The 16,957-nt window shown below is 40.4% G+C and overlaps 1 protein-coding gene across 1 annotated transcript; it reads left to right on the top strand.

Annotated features, from left to right (window-relative positions):
• The first annotated feature begins 489 nt into the window (after positions 1-489).
• arl3l1 (ADP ribosylation factor like GTPase 3, like 1) lies at positions 490-4,355 on the top strand. Its single transcript, XM_085370681.1, has 6 exons — positions 490-507; positions 1,595-1,738; positions 3,324-3,440; positions 3,700-3,750; positions 3,850-4,035; positions 4,258-4,355. Exons 1-6 carry the CDS (start codon positions 490-492, stop codon positions 4,303-4,305), a joined length of 564 nt encoding a protein of 187 aa, XP_085226807.1. The 3' UTR covers positions 4,306-4,355.
• Positions 4,356-16,957: the final 12,602 nt, after the last annotated feature.

Here is a 16,957-nt window from a genome sequence, read left to right on the forward strand (position 1 = left end):
TTTGGGGGGGTTCCCCTCCCGGCCATATGGCAAAAACTTATTTATCCGCATGTATGAGTGGGTCAGGAAGGACTGTTTATTCAGTTTCCTTCTATAACAGGTGGCTAAGGGATAATCCAGGTAAAGCCACTGCAAAGTGGAGACGGAGGGATGGACAGAGGAAGGGGGAGGAGGGGGATGGGGTTGCCTTTGCATGGATGCCTAGGGCTAATTCTGGCCTCTTAATCCCAGTCCCATACGCCCTGCCTCTCTTCCTTCTTGTAACTCTACAGTTACATTGAGGAGCAGTTCATGTCCAGGTAGACATTACTATCACATAAACGCATCACGTAACCCACCCAGGTTTACTGAGAAGGAAGGGAAAAAGACAGAGGCTGCTGGTCCCTTTCCTGGATAGCTGGGTGACTGGATAGCTAACACACCTGTGTGTGAGCTTCACTGGAGAATGGAGCTGTAGCCCTCCAGCCACGCCACAGGAAACACACCAACATGGGAGAAGCTCAAAAGGTAGGTGACCTGATTTGGAGCAGCAAGACTTACAAACTCAAATGATAACCTTATGAGTCTGCATAAAAAAGAGGTTTTACAAGTAGCTGTGACCTGAACAGTGGGCCATGAGACATAAAGTATTTTGCGGTTGTGTTGTGTGTCTTTGCAGCTCACAGACACGATGGATTATCTGAACTCCTTGTGTTAATACAGAACAGTAACTAAGATTTTACTCCTGAATCTCTTGGAATGGAATGGAATCTCTTTATTGTACAGTTAACCAGAAATGCAAATGAAATGTTGAAAACTATGGTGCCTGTAGTCAACAATATGGCAGCCTTGCTGCACTGTCTGCAGTTGTGCAACCCTGCAGACTAATCACATTAATGTACAGCTATATGAATGGAGCTATTTTTTACACCAGTGCTTCTCTAAATAAAGCAACACAGTGATCCTCACAGGGTGTCTGTGGTAGCAATACAGTCTTTTCAAAAACTGAGGAAGAAAAACAAGTAGGCCTCTGTGAGGGGAGCTTTGGCCTCAAATCAGAAAGAGGTCAGTGGGATTTTGTTTTGAGAGGCTAAAGCTATTTTTGTCTATTCATGTAATTTTGTTTTTTGGATAGTAATAGTGTGATTAGTGTTGTTGTTTTTTATGAGAGAAACAATGCACCCAAGAAAAAAGGATGCATTGTACATAAGTATTTTCTGTTTGCCTCCAAAGGTTAGGGCTGGGACAAAATAATGTGACGGCTGCCATTTGGTTCCTGTTTTTCAGAAGGATTATGTAAAGACTACAGAGCTGAATTTTCACAAACTTCGTAAAAAAAAAGAAGAAAAAGGAGAAAAGGAATAAGCCATTAGACTTTAGTCTGGATTACTTTCTTTTAAATTACAAAGCAGTTCATTGGCCCAGGCTAAAGATGCACTCTCAAATTGTGTTTAGTTCTCAATAACCTGACTGTATTAATTACTCACATTTACATACAAAGTTGGCTGGCTTTATGCTTTAATTTAATTATTATTCAGTTCTGAGGGAGTCGATGCTTGACAGTTTCTTTGCCTTATTGCTCTGCCTGCCCCTCCTGCCCCATGCCTCTCCACAGGGCTTACTCTCTGTCATAGAGAAACTGAAGGGATCCACAGAGCAGGAGGTCAGGATAGTGCTTCTAGGATTGGACAACGCTGGCAAGACCACCCTGCTGAAAAGCCTCGCCTCTGAGGATGTGAACACTATCACGCCAACGCAGGTGAGAGGAAGTTATGTGTTCAAAAAGCAGTGTGCATCCGCTCTATAACATTAGAACACATGCTGATCATTGTGTTTTCATCTCCTTGTTTAACCCTTTAAGACCTACCATAGAACCAAGTTCGCCAGAGCTTATATTATATTTTTACATGCTGTGGAGCCATTTTTGGGAGCATTTCAAGTTGCTATACATCAATACAACCATTATAGCCCAAACTTTAATAATATGTCTGCATTAGGTGCATAGTAATTACATAAATTGCAAAAAAGTGCAATAAACTACAAAAAAATTGAAAATCGTTTTTGTTTTTTTAACATATATTTCTAGTTAGAGAAATTTAAGAGGCTTATCCCTCAAAACTGTAAATACAAAAAAGTTACACAAACTAGTTTCCCACCACAGGAAATTTATTTTGAGTGTCTTCATAGTTTTATTTTTGAAATACACCAATTTTTATATACTGCAGGAAAAACGAAAATAAATATTATAGTGCAAATTTGCAAAATAACAGCATATGCATCAAAATAAACTATTTCCAGCAGTGCAATATGAGTCCTAAGCATCCCAGAAACGACACAGAAAGTCATAAACTCAAACATAACTTTTTAAAACACATAACAAGTAAAACACAAGCTCATAAGGGCCCGATCGTAAAAAACTACATTTCCGCAAAATGACGTCACTTCCGGTTTCGGGCAGGTCATGCGGTCATGTGATAGTTCGCGCTGATGGACGTAGGAAGTGTTACAAACAGCTGATGGATCGGCGAAGCGTGTTTCTGGAATATCATGTTTTTGTTGCTGCAAGTGATTTTTATGCAGTTTTTGCAAAGCTATATGTGGAAGGAAACTGTGATATCTGCTAAATCAGAGCACATTTGAAGTAATGAGACTCAGATGACCCTTGTTTTCCTGACCCACACAGTAAAATGCAATCATTGGCCTCACACCACACATGCTTTAACCAGATTTGTCAGATCACGCTGTTACACTGTTAAATAACCCTTCATCGCGAGATAAACTGTAGCCCGACATGACCTTGTTGATTTGCATGCTCTCCACACATTTTCTGAGAACATCCTGGTTGGCGTTATGACTGCTTCTCTCTCTCCTTTTCTCTTTTTTTTCTCTCATCTCCCTCTGATGTATTTATCTAAGCTCTAATGTCGTTATCTAATGACCTTGTATTACTCTACCGAGACAAGCCAACACTGAGTTGATGTACTGCCAGGTCCGGTACTGGGCAAGTGTGAAAGCTCATCAGACACCAGGGAGGGAGGACGCAGTCCAGTATGGCAATAGTCGAAGCTAAATCAGACGTGACACATGAACACATACACTTACCTTGATCCTTCGAGTCTTATCCTCAGATTTGCTCCTCGGATGGCCCTCGGGATAAAGTTGTTATACAACTTTGCCAACTGAAACAGAGGTGTTGTGTTATGAAGAGCAACCATATCCTTATAAACAACTGAGTGTAACCACTGATCAAGTACAGTGACACTTCATGAATTACCTTATCAGGTGGAAACAGCTTTTAAATTGAAGGCAGGGCAGTGACTCTAGGTGCTGTGTTTTTTCTTAAGGGCTTCAACATAAAGAGTGTTGCCTCCCATGGGATGAAACTTAACGTTTGGGACATCGGAGGACAAAGAAAGATCAGGCCCTTCTGGAAAAAGTATCTGGAAAACACAGACTTGTTGGTGAGTAGGTCACTTTAAGCCATTTTAAATCAATAACACAGTAAAGTAGAGAAGTTTTATGTTATTTTAATATCTTTTTAACCCTCAGGACACTATCCCACATATAAGCAGAGATTAAACACTTCTTTAAGGATGTTTTGGACATGATGTGACCACATTCTTCTCTAGTATTTTTTAACAATAATTTCTTGCAGATAATAAAATGTAAACTTTCAGAAAATGTGGATGTGATAACACTGTAACATGTCTCTTCTTTTAGATTTATGTTATTGACAGTGCGGACAAGAAGCGTTTTGAAGAGACGGGGCTGGTGAGTGTCTAAACCCTTTTACTAACAGCCTTATTACTAACGGTAATGCTATTGTGCACAAAATAGAATCAAAAGTTGCACCTATGTGTGTATGTGCAGGAGCTGTCCGAGCTGACTGACGAGGAGAATTTGAAGGGCGTTCCGCTGCTCATCTTTGCCAATAAGCAGGATCTGGCCACAGCATCACCGGCCAGCGAGATCGCCGAGGGGCTCAACCTGCACACGTATCGGGACCGCGAGTGGCAGATTCAGGCCTGCTCTGCTGTTTCTGGCGAGGGAGTTCAGGTCAGACCTGACTTTGATTTATTGATTTCTCCCTCATATGGAATCTAATTGGCAACAAATGCTTTGCATGTCCCTCCTTTATTCACTGGGCCCACAATCAATTGAAACAGAGACCCTGTTTCTTTCAGTGAAGTCTTTAACGTGATTAATTTGATGGTTTTGTGTTGTTTTCCATGCTTGGATCGTTTGGATCATTTTCTTTTGTCTTCATTTCTCCATTAGGATGGGATGGACTGGATTTGTAACAACATTGTGAATAAGAAGAAGTGAATCATCATCCCAAGCAAAACCGATCGGAGTGAAACAGTGCAGAGATCACATAAGGGAATTTTTAAAAAATATATATGTTTCATGTAATATCTCCAGACTTCACTTATAACAGATTCAGCTCCCCTTACAGATTTAAAAAACAAGTTTATTTTTACAATTTCTGACATTTTTATGCAAAATTAGCCAATATAAAGACACATTTTAGCCCCAGTAAGTCAATTAGGCATACATTGGTCATTCTTCCGTCCTTAAAAAATATATTTTTGTTCCCTCTTTTATCCTCGTCTCTTCAAACTGTGTGCTTTCTTGGGGGAAGGAAAAGCTGAGTGTGTAGTTATGTAGTGGTCTGTCAGTTACACAAACACCAGCTCAGTGTGAGTGTAATGTATGTGTCATGAGATTTTTAACAAATAAAACAATTAGTCATTTCTGCCATTGTGTTTCCTTGTTTTCAAATCAAATGTAGCCATCAGTAATCAGATTGTCCAAGCACGAATGCATGCATGCACAGACAATAAAGGCATTTACGGGTCAGATAATAGCTGTCAGTGACAGAAACACACAAATGTGACTGTAAATCATCTCCTGAGTGACAAGAGGAACAATAACGAGCTGATCTGCCCCTGCTCAGCTGTCATCTTGCTTTTATTTCCACTCTACGATGACAAGCACTTACACCGTACAGTGAGTGAGGGGCTCATTGAAAAGCGAGAAGTTGGAGGGAAGAGGGTTTACAATTACACACTCACATTGCGTGGCAGAAGAAGATATCAAATCTTTGAGTCACAGCGGAACAACAGAGAGAAGGAAATTACACAGAGAGGGGTTGTCTACATTTTCGGCAGGGATTCTTTTTCTTCAGATGTTTTCTATGTTAATTCCAAGACTTTTGTATTAGCGTGCGACCTGTCTAGCTGCTCTAACGGTGGTGGTTGGTCATATGACACATCTCACATCCAGCTGTGAATGCACGGCATTCAAGCAGAAATGCATATAGTCTCATCTACTATTCAAGTTCTGTCTTGAGATGTGTTAAAAAAAAAGGTACTTCCTGAATCAGTTAATCTGTCCTGGTACTCGAGCAGTTACCCCTGTGGTCATTCTCCACATATTTGTCCTTTACGCTGACCTTGGTGTAAGCTAAGTCCTCTATTCAGCCATTTTGGCCCTGCTTTTGCTGCAGTTGGATTTAATGGATCTTTTGTTTCTATTGTTTGGAGCCGCAATTAGCCATCTGAAAGCACTCTAAAATCACATCAGCTGGCAGGCTTTACTCCGTGTGTTCTGCTCTGCATTAAATTATGCAAATTAATATCCCCCACCCACCCCTTTTTTTTGTTTTGTTTTTTTTAGTCTGACATTTTTGAGTAGTTCTGAAAAATTAAATGTATGTTTGTTTACTTGGTAAGTGTTAACAAAACGCTAGATGTTGGCTGATTAAGTGAGTCATCTCCATGGTGACTAATACTGGAGCAAGCCTTAAAACATTCAATGTCTTTTGAGGGAGCACAGCAGGGGTGTGTGGGACCAATTACAAGTTGTACTAAAGAACCTTATGGCAGTCTGAAAGGGACCAGACAGTGCAGGGGCTGGGAGGGCGTTGAGTTCTTTTCATGTACAGTCTTTGGTGGAGAAATGAGGTTTGCAATGGACTTTTCAGTGCTGCTTCTTTCGCCCACAGGTGGCAGCATTAGAGGGTCGGATCACTCTTGTGGCAGACGGGGAGTCCTCTATTTGCACATAAGTGATCTGACACTCTCTAATTCCTCTGATTTTGTTTGCTGTTTGAAAGGTCAAGTGTGATTGAGCATATGCTTTTATTGCTTTCTGTAAATACAAAATAAATTATGTATTTCATTCAGGTTACTGGGCAACAATTTAGTGGCTTTACCTCTGGATTGTTTAAAATGTAAAAATCTCCTAATTTCTATACAATAAAACGTGTTTTAATCTTAAAGAGACATGATGTCACTCTCATGCAAGTAGCCCCTTGGCAAGTGTTGCCATAGCAACCATCCCTGTTATCCCTGGTCCAGAAGCAGCTGCCGCTCTTCCTCGGTATAGCCCTTTCTCTCTCTCCCTTCCTTCATTTCTTTCATTTCCCCAAAGCTCGCCTTACCTCCTTTACCAAGGAAATCCTGAATCCTGCACAGAAACTGGACCACAACACTGCAACTACACACTGCAGGTAGGAATCAAAAAACTTTTTCTGTGTTTGGTTGTCTGTGTGTTCATTAACCTGCCAGTTTAAAAATACAGAACAGAAAGCTAATGTTTACATTTGAAAGGGTTAACAATTTACAAAATGTCATTACATTAATAGAGATTCAAAATAACTGTTTCTATTGCCAAATGTTGTCTTTTCAACAGGTTGGCTTATCACTGCATATACTGTATGCTTATCTTGCTTTTAAACTCCACTTGGATTCATTCATTTTACGCTAGTTAAAATGTTTTGTTGTTTGTTTGTTGGTTGGTTTGTTTAAGGCCACAACAAAACCTTCCAAAACCCACTGACGGAACATATCCATCATGCCAGAAGATGCCTACCTGTCTTCCATGAAGCCGCCCTTCCCAACACTCACTCCCCATCCCAGGTTTGACGCGAGCCCGACAGCTTTCAGCCTCCTGACCACCACAGCACTTCTGCCACGTGAGCGCTTTCACATAGAAGGATCCACCCTCCTGATTGTGGTCATTTTTTGCGTGGTCTTTCTCCTGCTCCTTTCAGCCTTTTTCTACGCCTTCTGCTTCCATTGCTCCATCAGTACGTCGCTTAAAGACTCGCATGCAGATAACGGATGCAGCCTAGATCATGAGGACGCCACATATAAGTGCAGCTCATCTGATAACCAGTCAGTAGGGAATGTTGTCTGACTGTGATGCCAGACCAAGATAATTGTCATGTGGTTGTGATTAAGCTTTCTTGGGAATTTCCTGCAGTAGCAGTGCAATGAAAGCATAATTCCAAAACAGTATTGTTAGTAGGATTCCTCCTAAGCTCACATGAGTTTAGGTAAGACGAATCCAAATGCACTTAAATGTCATAGATCCATAGCTATTGTGTCCAATAAAAATCTGTTGAATATATGTATAATATATGTGCACATGAGTCTGAATGCCACTGAATCACAAGAAAAACAATAATAAATGCATTGGCACCCAGCCCAGCAGCCATCGTGCTTTATTTTCACTGAGGTGACAGGTGATTTTATTGTGCCACTGCTGTGTGTTTCTAACAAATGAAAGAGAGAAAGGAGAAGGGACAGGGTGGGGGGAGAGAGGTTGTTTAAAGGGTGAATCAAGACATCACATTTGGATGCAGCAAAAACAAGGAGTGCAGGAAATTACTGAGCTTGTGTCTGGCTGGAAGACACAAGCTTACAGAGCTTTAGTGGCTGAAACTGAGACTTGTCTGTTCAGTCGTGAAGCAAATTAACACTAATAATAAAATCAATTTGTGCACTTTTGGAGCTTAATGAATTATTTCCATATTGGAAATTCAACACCACATGAGGTCACTAGTAATTCTGAGCATTACAGCTTATATACAGACATCAACACAAGATGATCTTCATTATCTGTCATTTATAGGCTAATATTCAGCATTCTGAATTCTACGTGACTGCATTTTAGCTTCGATTGCATTACTATCTTATGATTCATGATAAAGAGCACATGGTACTTTTGGAGCAGCGGGAACCACAGTGTCGTCTCTGTCCTCTGACCCACGCGAGTCCCAATCAAGGTGAGAGTCCTGGAGACCATCATTATAGTAAGACTGGAGAAGGAAGACGTTATTTAATCATCCTAATAACAAAACAGCAAGGTTGACTCAACTGTGTATATATGAAAAGCAAAAGAAAAAAATCTTTTTATTTAATTCAGCAATTTAAAAATTCCTGCACCACAGTTTTTCTCTCAACTCATGAACAGTTATCTCCTCCATCCTGCTTTCCTTCAACGAGTCCCCAGAAAATGGCCTGAAATCTCCATTTTCATACGATGAGAGCGAACATACTTGACATCATCCTTGTCTTCCCCTGGTACCAGTGGGAAAACCTGAGCGCAGAGACAGAAAGAGCCTCGAGGAATCAGAGATAATGACTGTGGCAATAAAGCAAATGAGAGTGCGCACCATTCAAGCGTGTCTCAGCCGAACCTTTACCGGTCCCTGCTCATCCCCTGTGGCCTCAGGGTCCAATATGGTGGCCTTGCTGATGGCTTTACTGATGGTCCTTGTCTCAAACTGAGGACACGCTGCCTGAGCATTACAATGCTTGTCCATTTTGCCTTTCAGCCACTATGTTTCTATTTCAACATTGCCTTGTAAATGTACAAAGGGAAGAAAAAAGAAGAGAAATTTGATGGTTTTTGTTGTTTTTTGGGGGGGGGTTTCTACCATAAATGTACCTAACATACAAACTTATATTCAAAGACAGAGATTCACAGGCACAATTTCTGCTTTGGAAGTGAAATGGCAGCTGCCAGATTCTTAGTTCCCTGATGAAAAATCAATTGCTGTTGCTTTCTTGAGATTGGTGTGTGTAATCAGGTGCCTCAGAAACCTCTGGGAGTCACTTTGCCGGTATTATCGCTGAATGTACAGCCTCAAAGTCGGGCTCACTGATAAAGCAGTAAATCAAGAAGCAAACTGCAATTACCAGCTGTGAATACTGAGTGTGCTGACTCCCCAGAGCCAAAACATTGTCAGTTATTATTATTTCATGTGTTTCTGAGGTTCATAAATGTTTATCCTTTCTGTTTGCTGGTAGGCATCCATTAACACAAATGAAACCCTCAGTCTTTGGGTCTCATAAGGCCTGTCCACAATATCCAGGCATACCCGTTATACTTTTCTAAACATTCAGACTATTTAATACTGTTACGTCGTTGCCTCATCCTCTGTTTTTTGAGACCTGTGTTCTTATTTCTGTCATTTGCTACTTTAAACAATTTCTTGAGGTAAATTGTATTGAATTGATTTAAACTATGATGCGTATTTGTTCCACAGCAATAGATAATTGATTACATGTTTCTGTAATGGCTCGTTATGCGCAACAAATGAAGTAGGTGTCGTTGCTATGGGGAGAGTTTTGATCGCTGACCTTGATGCTAACGATGCCCCTCCTTTCAGACATGAGGTGGCTTCCTTTCAGGTGCTTGTAGGAGGCACTGCTTCGCTGAATGTGCAGCTCCTGATTGACAGAGTCATCAGTCCCCAGAAAATCCCCCAAATTACCAACAATAACTAAATAAAGACATTCTGACTATACATACATACTGAGCAAGGAACATTTCCACACTGACAAGTTGTGGGACTGGTACAGTCTAAACCTGATTTGTGTATTTTTTTCAGTTATTATTATCATGCACAGACTTTTATTTTTGTGGATCTTTTTTTTGCAAGAGTTGGCTAGCAACAATCCACCATGACTGAGACACCTGCAGTGATGAATAGCTTCTAGCCAATGACCCATTTCCAGTTGCTTGTCATACATTCATTAAAGCATTCTTTAGAAAGCTGTGCGGTGTATGTAAGAGGGATTCTATCGCCTCTCCCTTAATTTTCCAATAATATTTCCTTTAACTACCCTAAGCTTCCTAAAATTAATAAATAAATATGTCTACTACCATAATTAATATTACAGAATTTCTTTATTTTAAGTTAGCATAACTTGTATTAAATTGTATTTGATTGTTGTCACCGGAGTTTACGCAGCTTCTACCCACCAAGAAAAAATGGTATGTTTTTGCTGTTAGATTGGTCTTTGAGGTGATCTATGGAGTGCATCATGTCTAAGGCCATGTCACAGCAACTACCGTGTCTGCATCTCCACTGTACTCAACCTGCATAATAAAGGACAAGTGTTCTTACCCAAACACACTTGGGTATAAAGTGCTTTACAATAAGAAAGAAAAAAGTTAAAGATGTGTTGTGTCACACTGAGCGTGTCAAATAGGGTGTACATGGTGTTGAGCATGGAGACCACCTGCCTCAGTGTGATGTGGCTACAAATGCGAGTAAATCCCTGCGTCACTGAAGAGGAAGGTCACATCACGGAAAACCTGGGAGAAAAGACACAAAGTGTCTGGGAACTCTTCACAATATAAACAGCTCAGTTTATGCTTTAGTAAATGCTAGATTGGAGATGTAATGAAAAAAAAATTTGACTTTTTTAAGTGCTTCATACATGCGTGTGAGTTAGAGTAAGTGCACAGAGCACACATGTCTCGGGGCCTTCTTCACTCCCTAGCGCAGCCACAGCAAATCATGCTGTTATGACAGCTACCCTCAGTACTCCCCTCTTCATTATAGATGGACCATTTTCTTTCATCTCAATTTCTTTTAGAGTTAATTAGAGCCAATTAAAGGCAAGTATTTAAGGGCAGCGTCTGTATCCTAATATTGATGAGGCAAACTGAGTCCGCTGAAGACATTGTAAAATTTATCAAAGTTATGCTGGTAATATATATTCACTTGCCTTTTTCTGTGGAAGAAGAAGAAACATTTCTTTGACATGGAGCCACATTTTTCACCAGAACATTTGTAAACAAATGACCTTTTATTACCTTCAAGGTTTCTTTCCCAGCATGTTGTACAAAGACAGTACCACCTGTGTGCAATAATAGTTAGCTTAGCTTGGTACAGACAGTAGAAAAACAGCATTTTCTAACAGCCGAAGTGTTCACAGCCAGCTCTCCTTTCTGCATCATCCTGTAAAGAAGGTCTTCAGTCTTCTTCATCTCATAGTCCAGCAACTTCACGCTCTCCTCCAGCTTACTCGACTGCCTTTGCTCCTGGTTTTCCCCAGTGAGAAGAAAGAGAGAAAAAGTATTAGTTTGTGCAAAAGGTTGGTAAACTGGTTCTGCTAGACTGAAAGCTGGGCTTTAGAGCAACTTTGCATAATACAGGTTGACAAGCGAGCCGATCACTCATACAGAATACAGCTGCACTTTAGCACCAAGTACCTGTATGAGAGCTCTCTTTAGCTCCTCTCACTGTTGTTGCGTTCCCTCCAGCACCAGGTCTCTGCTCGAGTCGTGCAGCCTCAGGTCGTTGATGTACAAGCCGGTCTTAAACATCACATTGAGGCTCTCCAACCTCCACATGCAGTGAAAGACAGTGGAGGTGGAAAAATACATTAATTAACAATGATAGTGGTAGTTATGTGTAATAAAATCAAATTATACTATCATTACTTATAAAATTATAAAAACTGTGATCATGGGATGCATTATTATTTTTATTTTTTTCAGTTTCCTGCAACATTAATAATGTAAGCAGTGTGGTGTGGCATTTGATATTTCACTAGCTTTGTCAATACAGGGATAAGGGCATTTTGCTTGGAAAACAAAATGTTTTAGAAGAGGAGGGGGGTGTTTTTGTAATGTACTCAGTGGAAAACACTCTCAATTGCAAATGGGTTCCCATTAGGCTCACAAGAGCTGCACTGTCTGATTACAAGCTAATTAGCAGCTCATTTCATGCATGGTAAGTGCTGTTAGAATGGGCCTCTGATTTGATTCACTGCCCAGGCTTTTATTTCTCACTCGTAATTCACTTTAGCTCTTGCTGCTTTTTAGAATGTTTTACTTTTCAACTGCAGCCTTTTAATAAAGTTCTCCTTCTGTGTGTGTGTGTGTGTGTGTGTGTGTGTGTGTGTGTGTGTGTGTGTGTGTGTGTGTGTGTGTGTGTGTGTGTGTGTGTAGGTGTGTGTGCATGTTTGTGTCTTTGGAGGTGAACGTGAGGCTTTATACAGGGGTTCCCAGGAAGATGATGGACTCCCACTCTGGCATGTATCTCATTTGTCCTTTTAGTTTGAGGCAGCAGCTCCCATCACTCCAGCTCTCCATTGCATTAGCACTGTTACCGCCTAAAAGAGGGGCAATCAAACGGTGAGAAAGCAAACATTCAGAGAGGTGTTTTAGGTTAGATTTTAACTGTAGATACTCAGCAGTACATTTCAGCGGGGGATAATGGTTTGCACACTGTGATAACAATGTCATCTTAATTTAATGGACTTAGCATTTTTTAAAAGAGTAGTTTGACATTTGGGGAAGTAGTTTTATTCATTTTCTTGATGGCAGTTTGATGAAAACAGATAATACCCTCATATCTGTGTGTTCAGAGTGAAGCTGGATACAACAGCTTGGCATAGGAAGCGCTAACTGAGAGAAAGCTTGCCTGACTCTGTCTCAGCTTTTGTTCTGGGCTGCCTTTGGACTTCAGAAACTTTCTACTGGCTCCAGTTTCATGTTGAAAAGAAAAGAAAGAGGTATTGAAAATATATATAAATATTTTGAAGAACCCAACGAGTCTCGCCATACATTTTTGCGAATAACAGAGAGGACTTGACCTTTATAATCATCTCCGATGACAGACTGGTAGGCCATGATCTCCACATGTACATCAGCAGAGCAGCTGACATTTTCATAGTCAGAATCTGCGGATAAACAAGCTGAAGCACTGAGACTCATGAACGTGTTTTACCCGGGCTTGGATCAGGTCAAATAAATTAAGTCAATTGAAAACATCAAAGAGTTGAATTTCTGCAACTGCAGGACCTCAAAAATTTGATTCCACTCTAGGTGAAATATTCATTCCCTTGCACAAGAACAGACAGTTTAACAGTTTAACTGCACACTTCTTTAAAAGAATGAAATTTAAATAGCCAGGCACTACTTTGTGTCTGACTACAGTATATCTGATTAAACCACAAGTCCTCTAAATCAGACACACACCCCTGTGACTGTTTACAAGCTTCGGTCTTGGTTTGATGGTTCCTCTCGCTTAGCTAGCTGCTTGAATATGATCTGAAACAGATTTTTGGGATTGGAGATTATCTGTTTACACAATACTAGATCAGTATTCTGAATAGCTCATATTTTAAAGACTACATTGTAATCTAACTAGTGTCTAGTCTGAACTTTATTTGCTGTTAACAAGAACATTGTTGCCGTCTGAAATTTCTCACCATGTTCCAGGTGAACTCCACAAGGGGGCGAGCCACCAAGAAGGTTTCATTGAACTTCTTTCCATCCAGATCAGGGAAGACTGTAGCCAGGCTCGAGCCAACATTTTGCACCACCATGTCCTAAATCATTTAAAGGATCAGTGAGTGTGTCTTCATTTCATTCCAGACTGCCAGCGGTTATATAAAGAGGGGGCAATTTAAAATAATTACCTGTCTGTTAAAGGGGAAGACCTCAAAGAAGAAGTCAGAAGTAATGGGAAAGGTTTTCTGCTTTTCCTCATCCTCTTTCATGATGTGCCGGTAGGCTGAGTTATCAAAGTTCAGCCTGTGTAGTGAAGCAGATGAGTGCTTCTTTTAAAAGTTTAAAGTTAAGTTTTCAAAAAACTGTGTTGAAAGAAGCATGAAGATCTTAACTTTAGAAAAAGGCAGCGGGGCATGAGGATTTGGTAACCACTGATTTCATGTTTTTATATTATATCTTAACTGTCACTTCCAAAATACATGCAGAAAAAAAAAAGTATCCAGTTGCAATAAATGAAAATAAAGAGTTCTTCCCACCACTTGATCTTCTATGTTTTTCTCTGTTTCCACACCTCATGGTAACATGGGAGTAGTCCCCAGTCATCTGCTCACAGAGCACCTCCACATGGATGTCAGTGTCATAAAATTGTTTCCACATCTGCCTCAGCTGACCCCTAGCAAAGTGTCCTATCGCTTACTCCTGCAGGGGACAGACAAAGAAAATCTAATGTCTTTCTAAAGAGATTAACCACGCAGCATTTCCTTGTCTCTACTCCAGCTTTTATGTCTGTTATGTCTCCTGTCTGCCCCAGCCCAACGCTGCAGTCAGTCCCCAACCACCTCCCCACCCCTGCTGTAGCAGACCTGTAGTGGAGGGTCACTCCTCCTCCTGGCAGAAGAAGGTCGGCGGCTGCACCTTGGGGTAGCAGGTATTCGTGAAAGTTATCAAGGCCATTGACAAAGTCACGTATGTGTCGGCACAGCACTTGGATGGAGAGAGAATGACTTTGGAAACCCTTTGTAATGTGCCCTGCAACAAAGCGTGTAATCCCTTTGTAAGTAACTGGAAATTCATTGTATTTTATTTGAATTTTAATGTAATTATATTTACCTACAAATACTTTAAGGTAGGTACACTAGAATAAGGGGGTGACAAGTCAGGTTTTTCTGGAAACAAATTAGAGTGTAATTACATTTAAGTACATTCTAGGTTGTTTTAAGTGATGCATAATTTCATGGTAATTTTGCTGAAAAACAAGATTTCCTCATCGTACATCATAAGTAAGCTGTAATTCTCAGAGCACAGGCCGTATTATGGACTGGATTAATTTAGCCTTTTTACATCTTTATTTTTTTTAGCTTTATTTAATCCTGACTATGTTGATGTGCATGATGGATTGTCCCTTTATCATATGAATATAAACCCTCTGAGGATTGTTCTCCCTCACCGCCTTACAAGAAAAAACAAATCATCAAAGTTGCATCCCTAAATAATCGTAAAATGATGAAACAAAGCCTAACTTTTTTTTCTTCCTTTCACCATCACTGTTCTGAATCCCTACTACATCTCTACCATAAGGTGGGGAAAAATCTAAAGAGCTGATAAAATACAGTGAAATGCAATTTAACTACAGAGAAATTACACCTTTAGTCACATGTTACTCTGACTTTTTTAATAAAGTAATCATACAGGGACAAAGTCATTTAAGATGTTTAATGCAGAATATTTCATCCATTTTAAAAATAATCCAATCTGATGTTATTTCATCTTATCTCTGAATATCTTTCATTTACAGTCCATGTTTTAGTCCGCCAGCTATATCTAAGTGTTATTAGTCCTTTATTGCAGTTACACAAGCTATTCCAAACCCACCGATATCTTCTGGATATGGAAGAAGCTGCATGGTATTACACTCATGTAACACCCACTAGCAGAACAACAGCCGTGACAGTTTTGTCATCTGTATCTTTTCTCACCTCAAGGATCCTGTCATAACCATATTTCTCAACAAAACCCAGGAAGCAGACACCCCAGGAGTTCATCAGCCTCTTGTGGGGTGTTGCTGTCACTCTACATGCTGCCTTTGCAATCCGGGGAATGAAACTCTCAATATAGACCTGCAAATGCAAACGCTCTGACTTAGGTGAAGAAGCTGTTCTGGCCTGTTGACTATGACCTTTCAGACAAAAGTGACAGAGCAATGAATAAAAGTGCTATCATGTTGACTTGGATGCAGTCACACACTACAGACCTAAAATATATTATTAGTCCATGGATGACTATAAAGCATAAAGCCATGCCAGTGTACCCACCTGACATCTGCTCTCTCTGACCAGCTTCCACACATCGTCTCCGTAAGACTCCTTGATGAAGTCATGACTCTCACACAGAAGCCCATACATTATTTCTCACTGGATTGAAGCTCAGACTGACTAGCACTATATAGCAAGACGCCTCCCCAGCTGACTGACTTGCAACAGTCCTCCCCAAGGCACCTGCAAGCGATAAGAAAAGTTCAGAATGATGACTTTTTCAGGGCTGCAAGCTGAATATTAATGCATTTAGCTTTTAGCGGGAAGCTATAAAAAGACGTGTACTTATACTGCTGCTTTTGCTTTCTCCAGCTCTTCACTCTGCCAATAAGGATTCATCTGAAGGCCAGCGGGGCAAACGATTTTAAAGGCGCCCTAATTGCACAAAACCCTTGAGTCTGAATGGGACTCTTTTGTTCTTGTGTCAGCTGTCAGTGCCTGGTGGCTGTGCACCTCTCGATGTGACACAAACTCCCTGCGGAAGACGCCTCTCGAACACAGATGAGACCAATTTGAGAAACTTCTGCCTTCATTTTATCATCCTCTTGTTTGCAATAAAATTATCAATGCACAAAATCTGAATGTGTATGTGTGTGTTATTTATTTATTACTTTATCTAGCTCAGAGTAGACTTGAGTTATGAACTGTTTTCACTGTTCCCGACATGTGACTGAACCACACAAAGCAGATTTATTTTTTCTTTTAATGTTTAAACCTTTATGAGGGGGTTTTTCTTTTAAAAAAAAAAGCAAAATTGCTTTTTCTACTAAACAAACACTCTTAAATAAACCTTTAATGGGCAGAAACTCTTCAGCTTTTATTGTTTGTTTGCAGCTGATTTTCTGTGACTCGGGATGACTTCACATTTTCTTTCAGGCTGGGAGGCTTCCCACTGGGAGATAGTGGTATTGTGGAGCAGGGCAGGTGCAAAATCGATATCCAATCTCAGCAGGGATAAAGAAAATGGTTTTCCCCCCCTCCAGACTCCTGCTGAGCTCAATGAATCAATTTGGGGGGGGGGGGGGGAAGAAAAACTGCATGATAAAATTAACTTTTGTTCAAAAAGGGCATCCAAAAATAAAGTTAAAGGTCATTACGCATTGTGCAAGGCAAAAAGTATTTATGCACAAGTCACTATTGGAGTTTCTCTGCAGTTGGTAAACCAACAAATAAATTAAATCCAGATAGTAAAAGTATTGCATGGTTGCTTACTGTGATCATTTACACAGCCGAATAACTCAGCTAAAGATCTCCCACCTCTAGAAACTCAAAGAACAACCAAACTAGATTCAGAGCCACAACCTCGGATCAGTCCTGAAGCTCTTTCTCCAAAACCGCGT

The sequence above is a fragment of the Diplotaxodon limnothrissa genome, linkage group LG2 (genome assembly GCF_057381915.1).
Source record: "Diplotaxodon limnothrissa isolate DT_005_m linkage group LG2, D_limnothrissa_male_GT1.1, whole genome shotgun sequence".
Lineage (NCBI taxonomy): Eukaryota > Metazoa > Chordata > Actinopteri > Cichliformes > Cichlidae > Diplotaxodon > Diplotaxodon limnothrissa.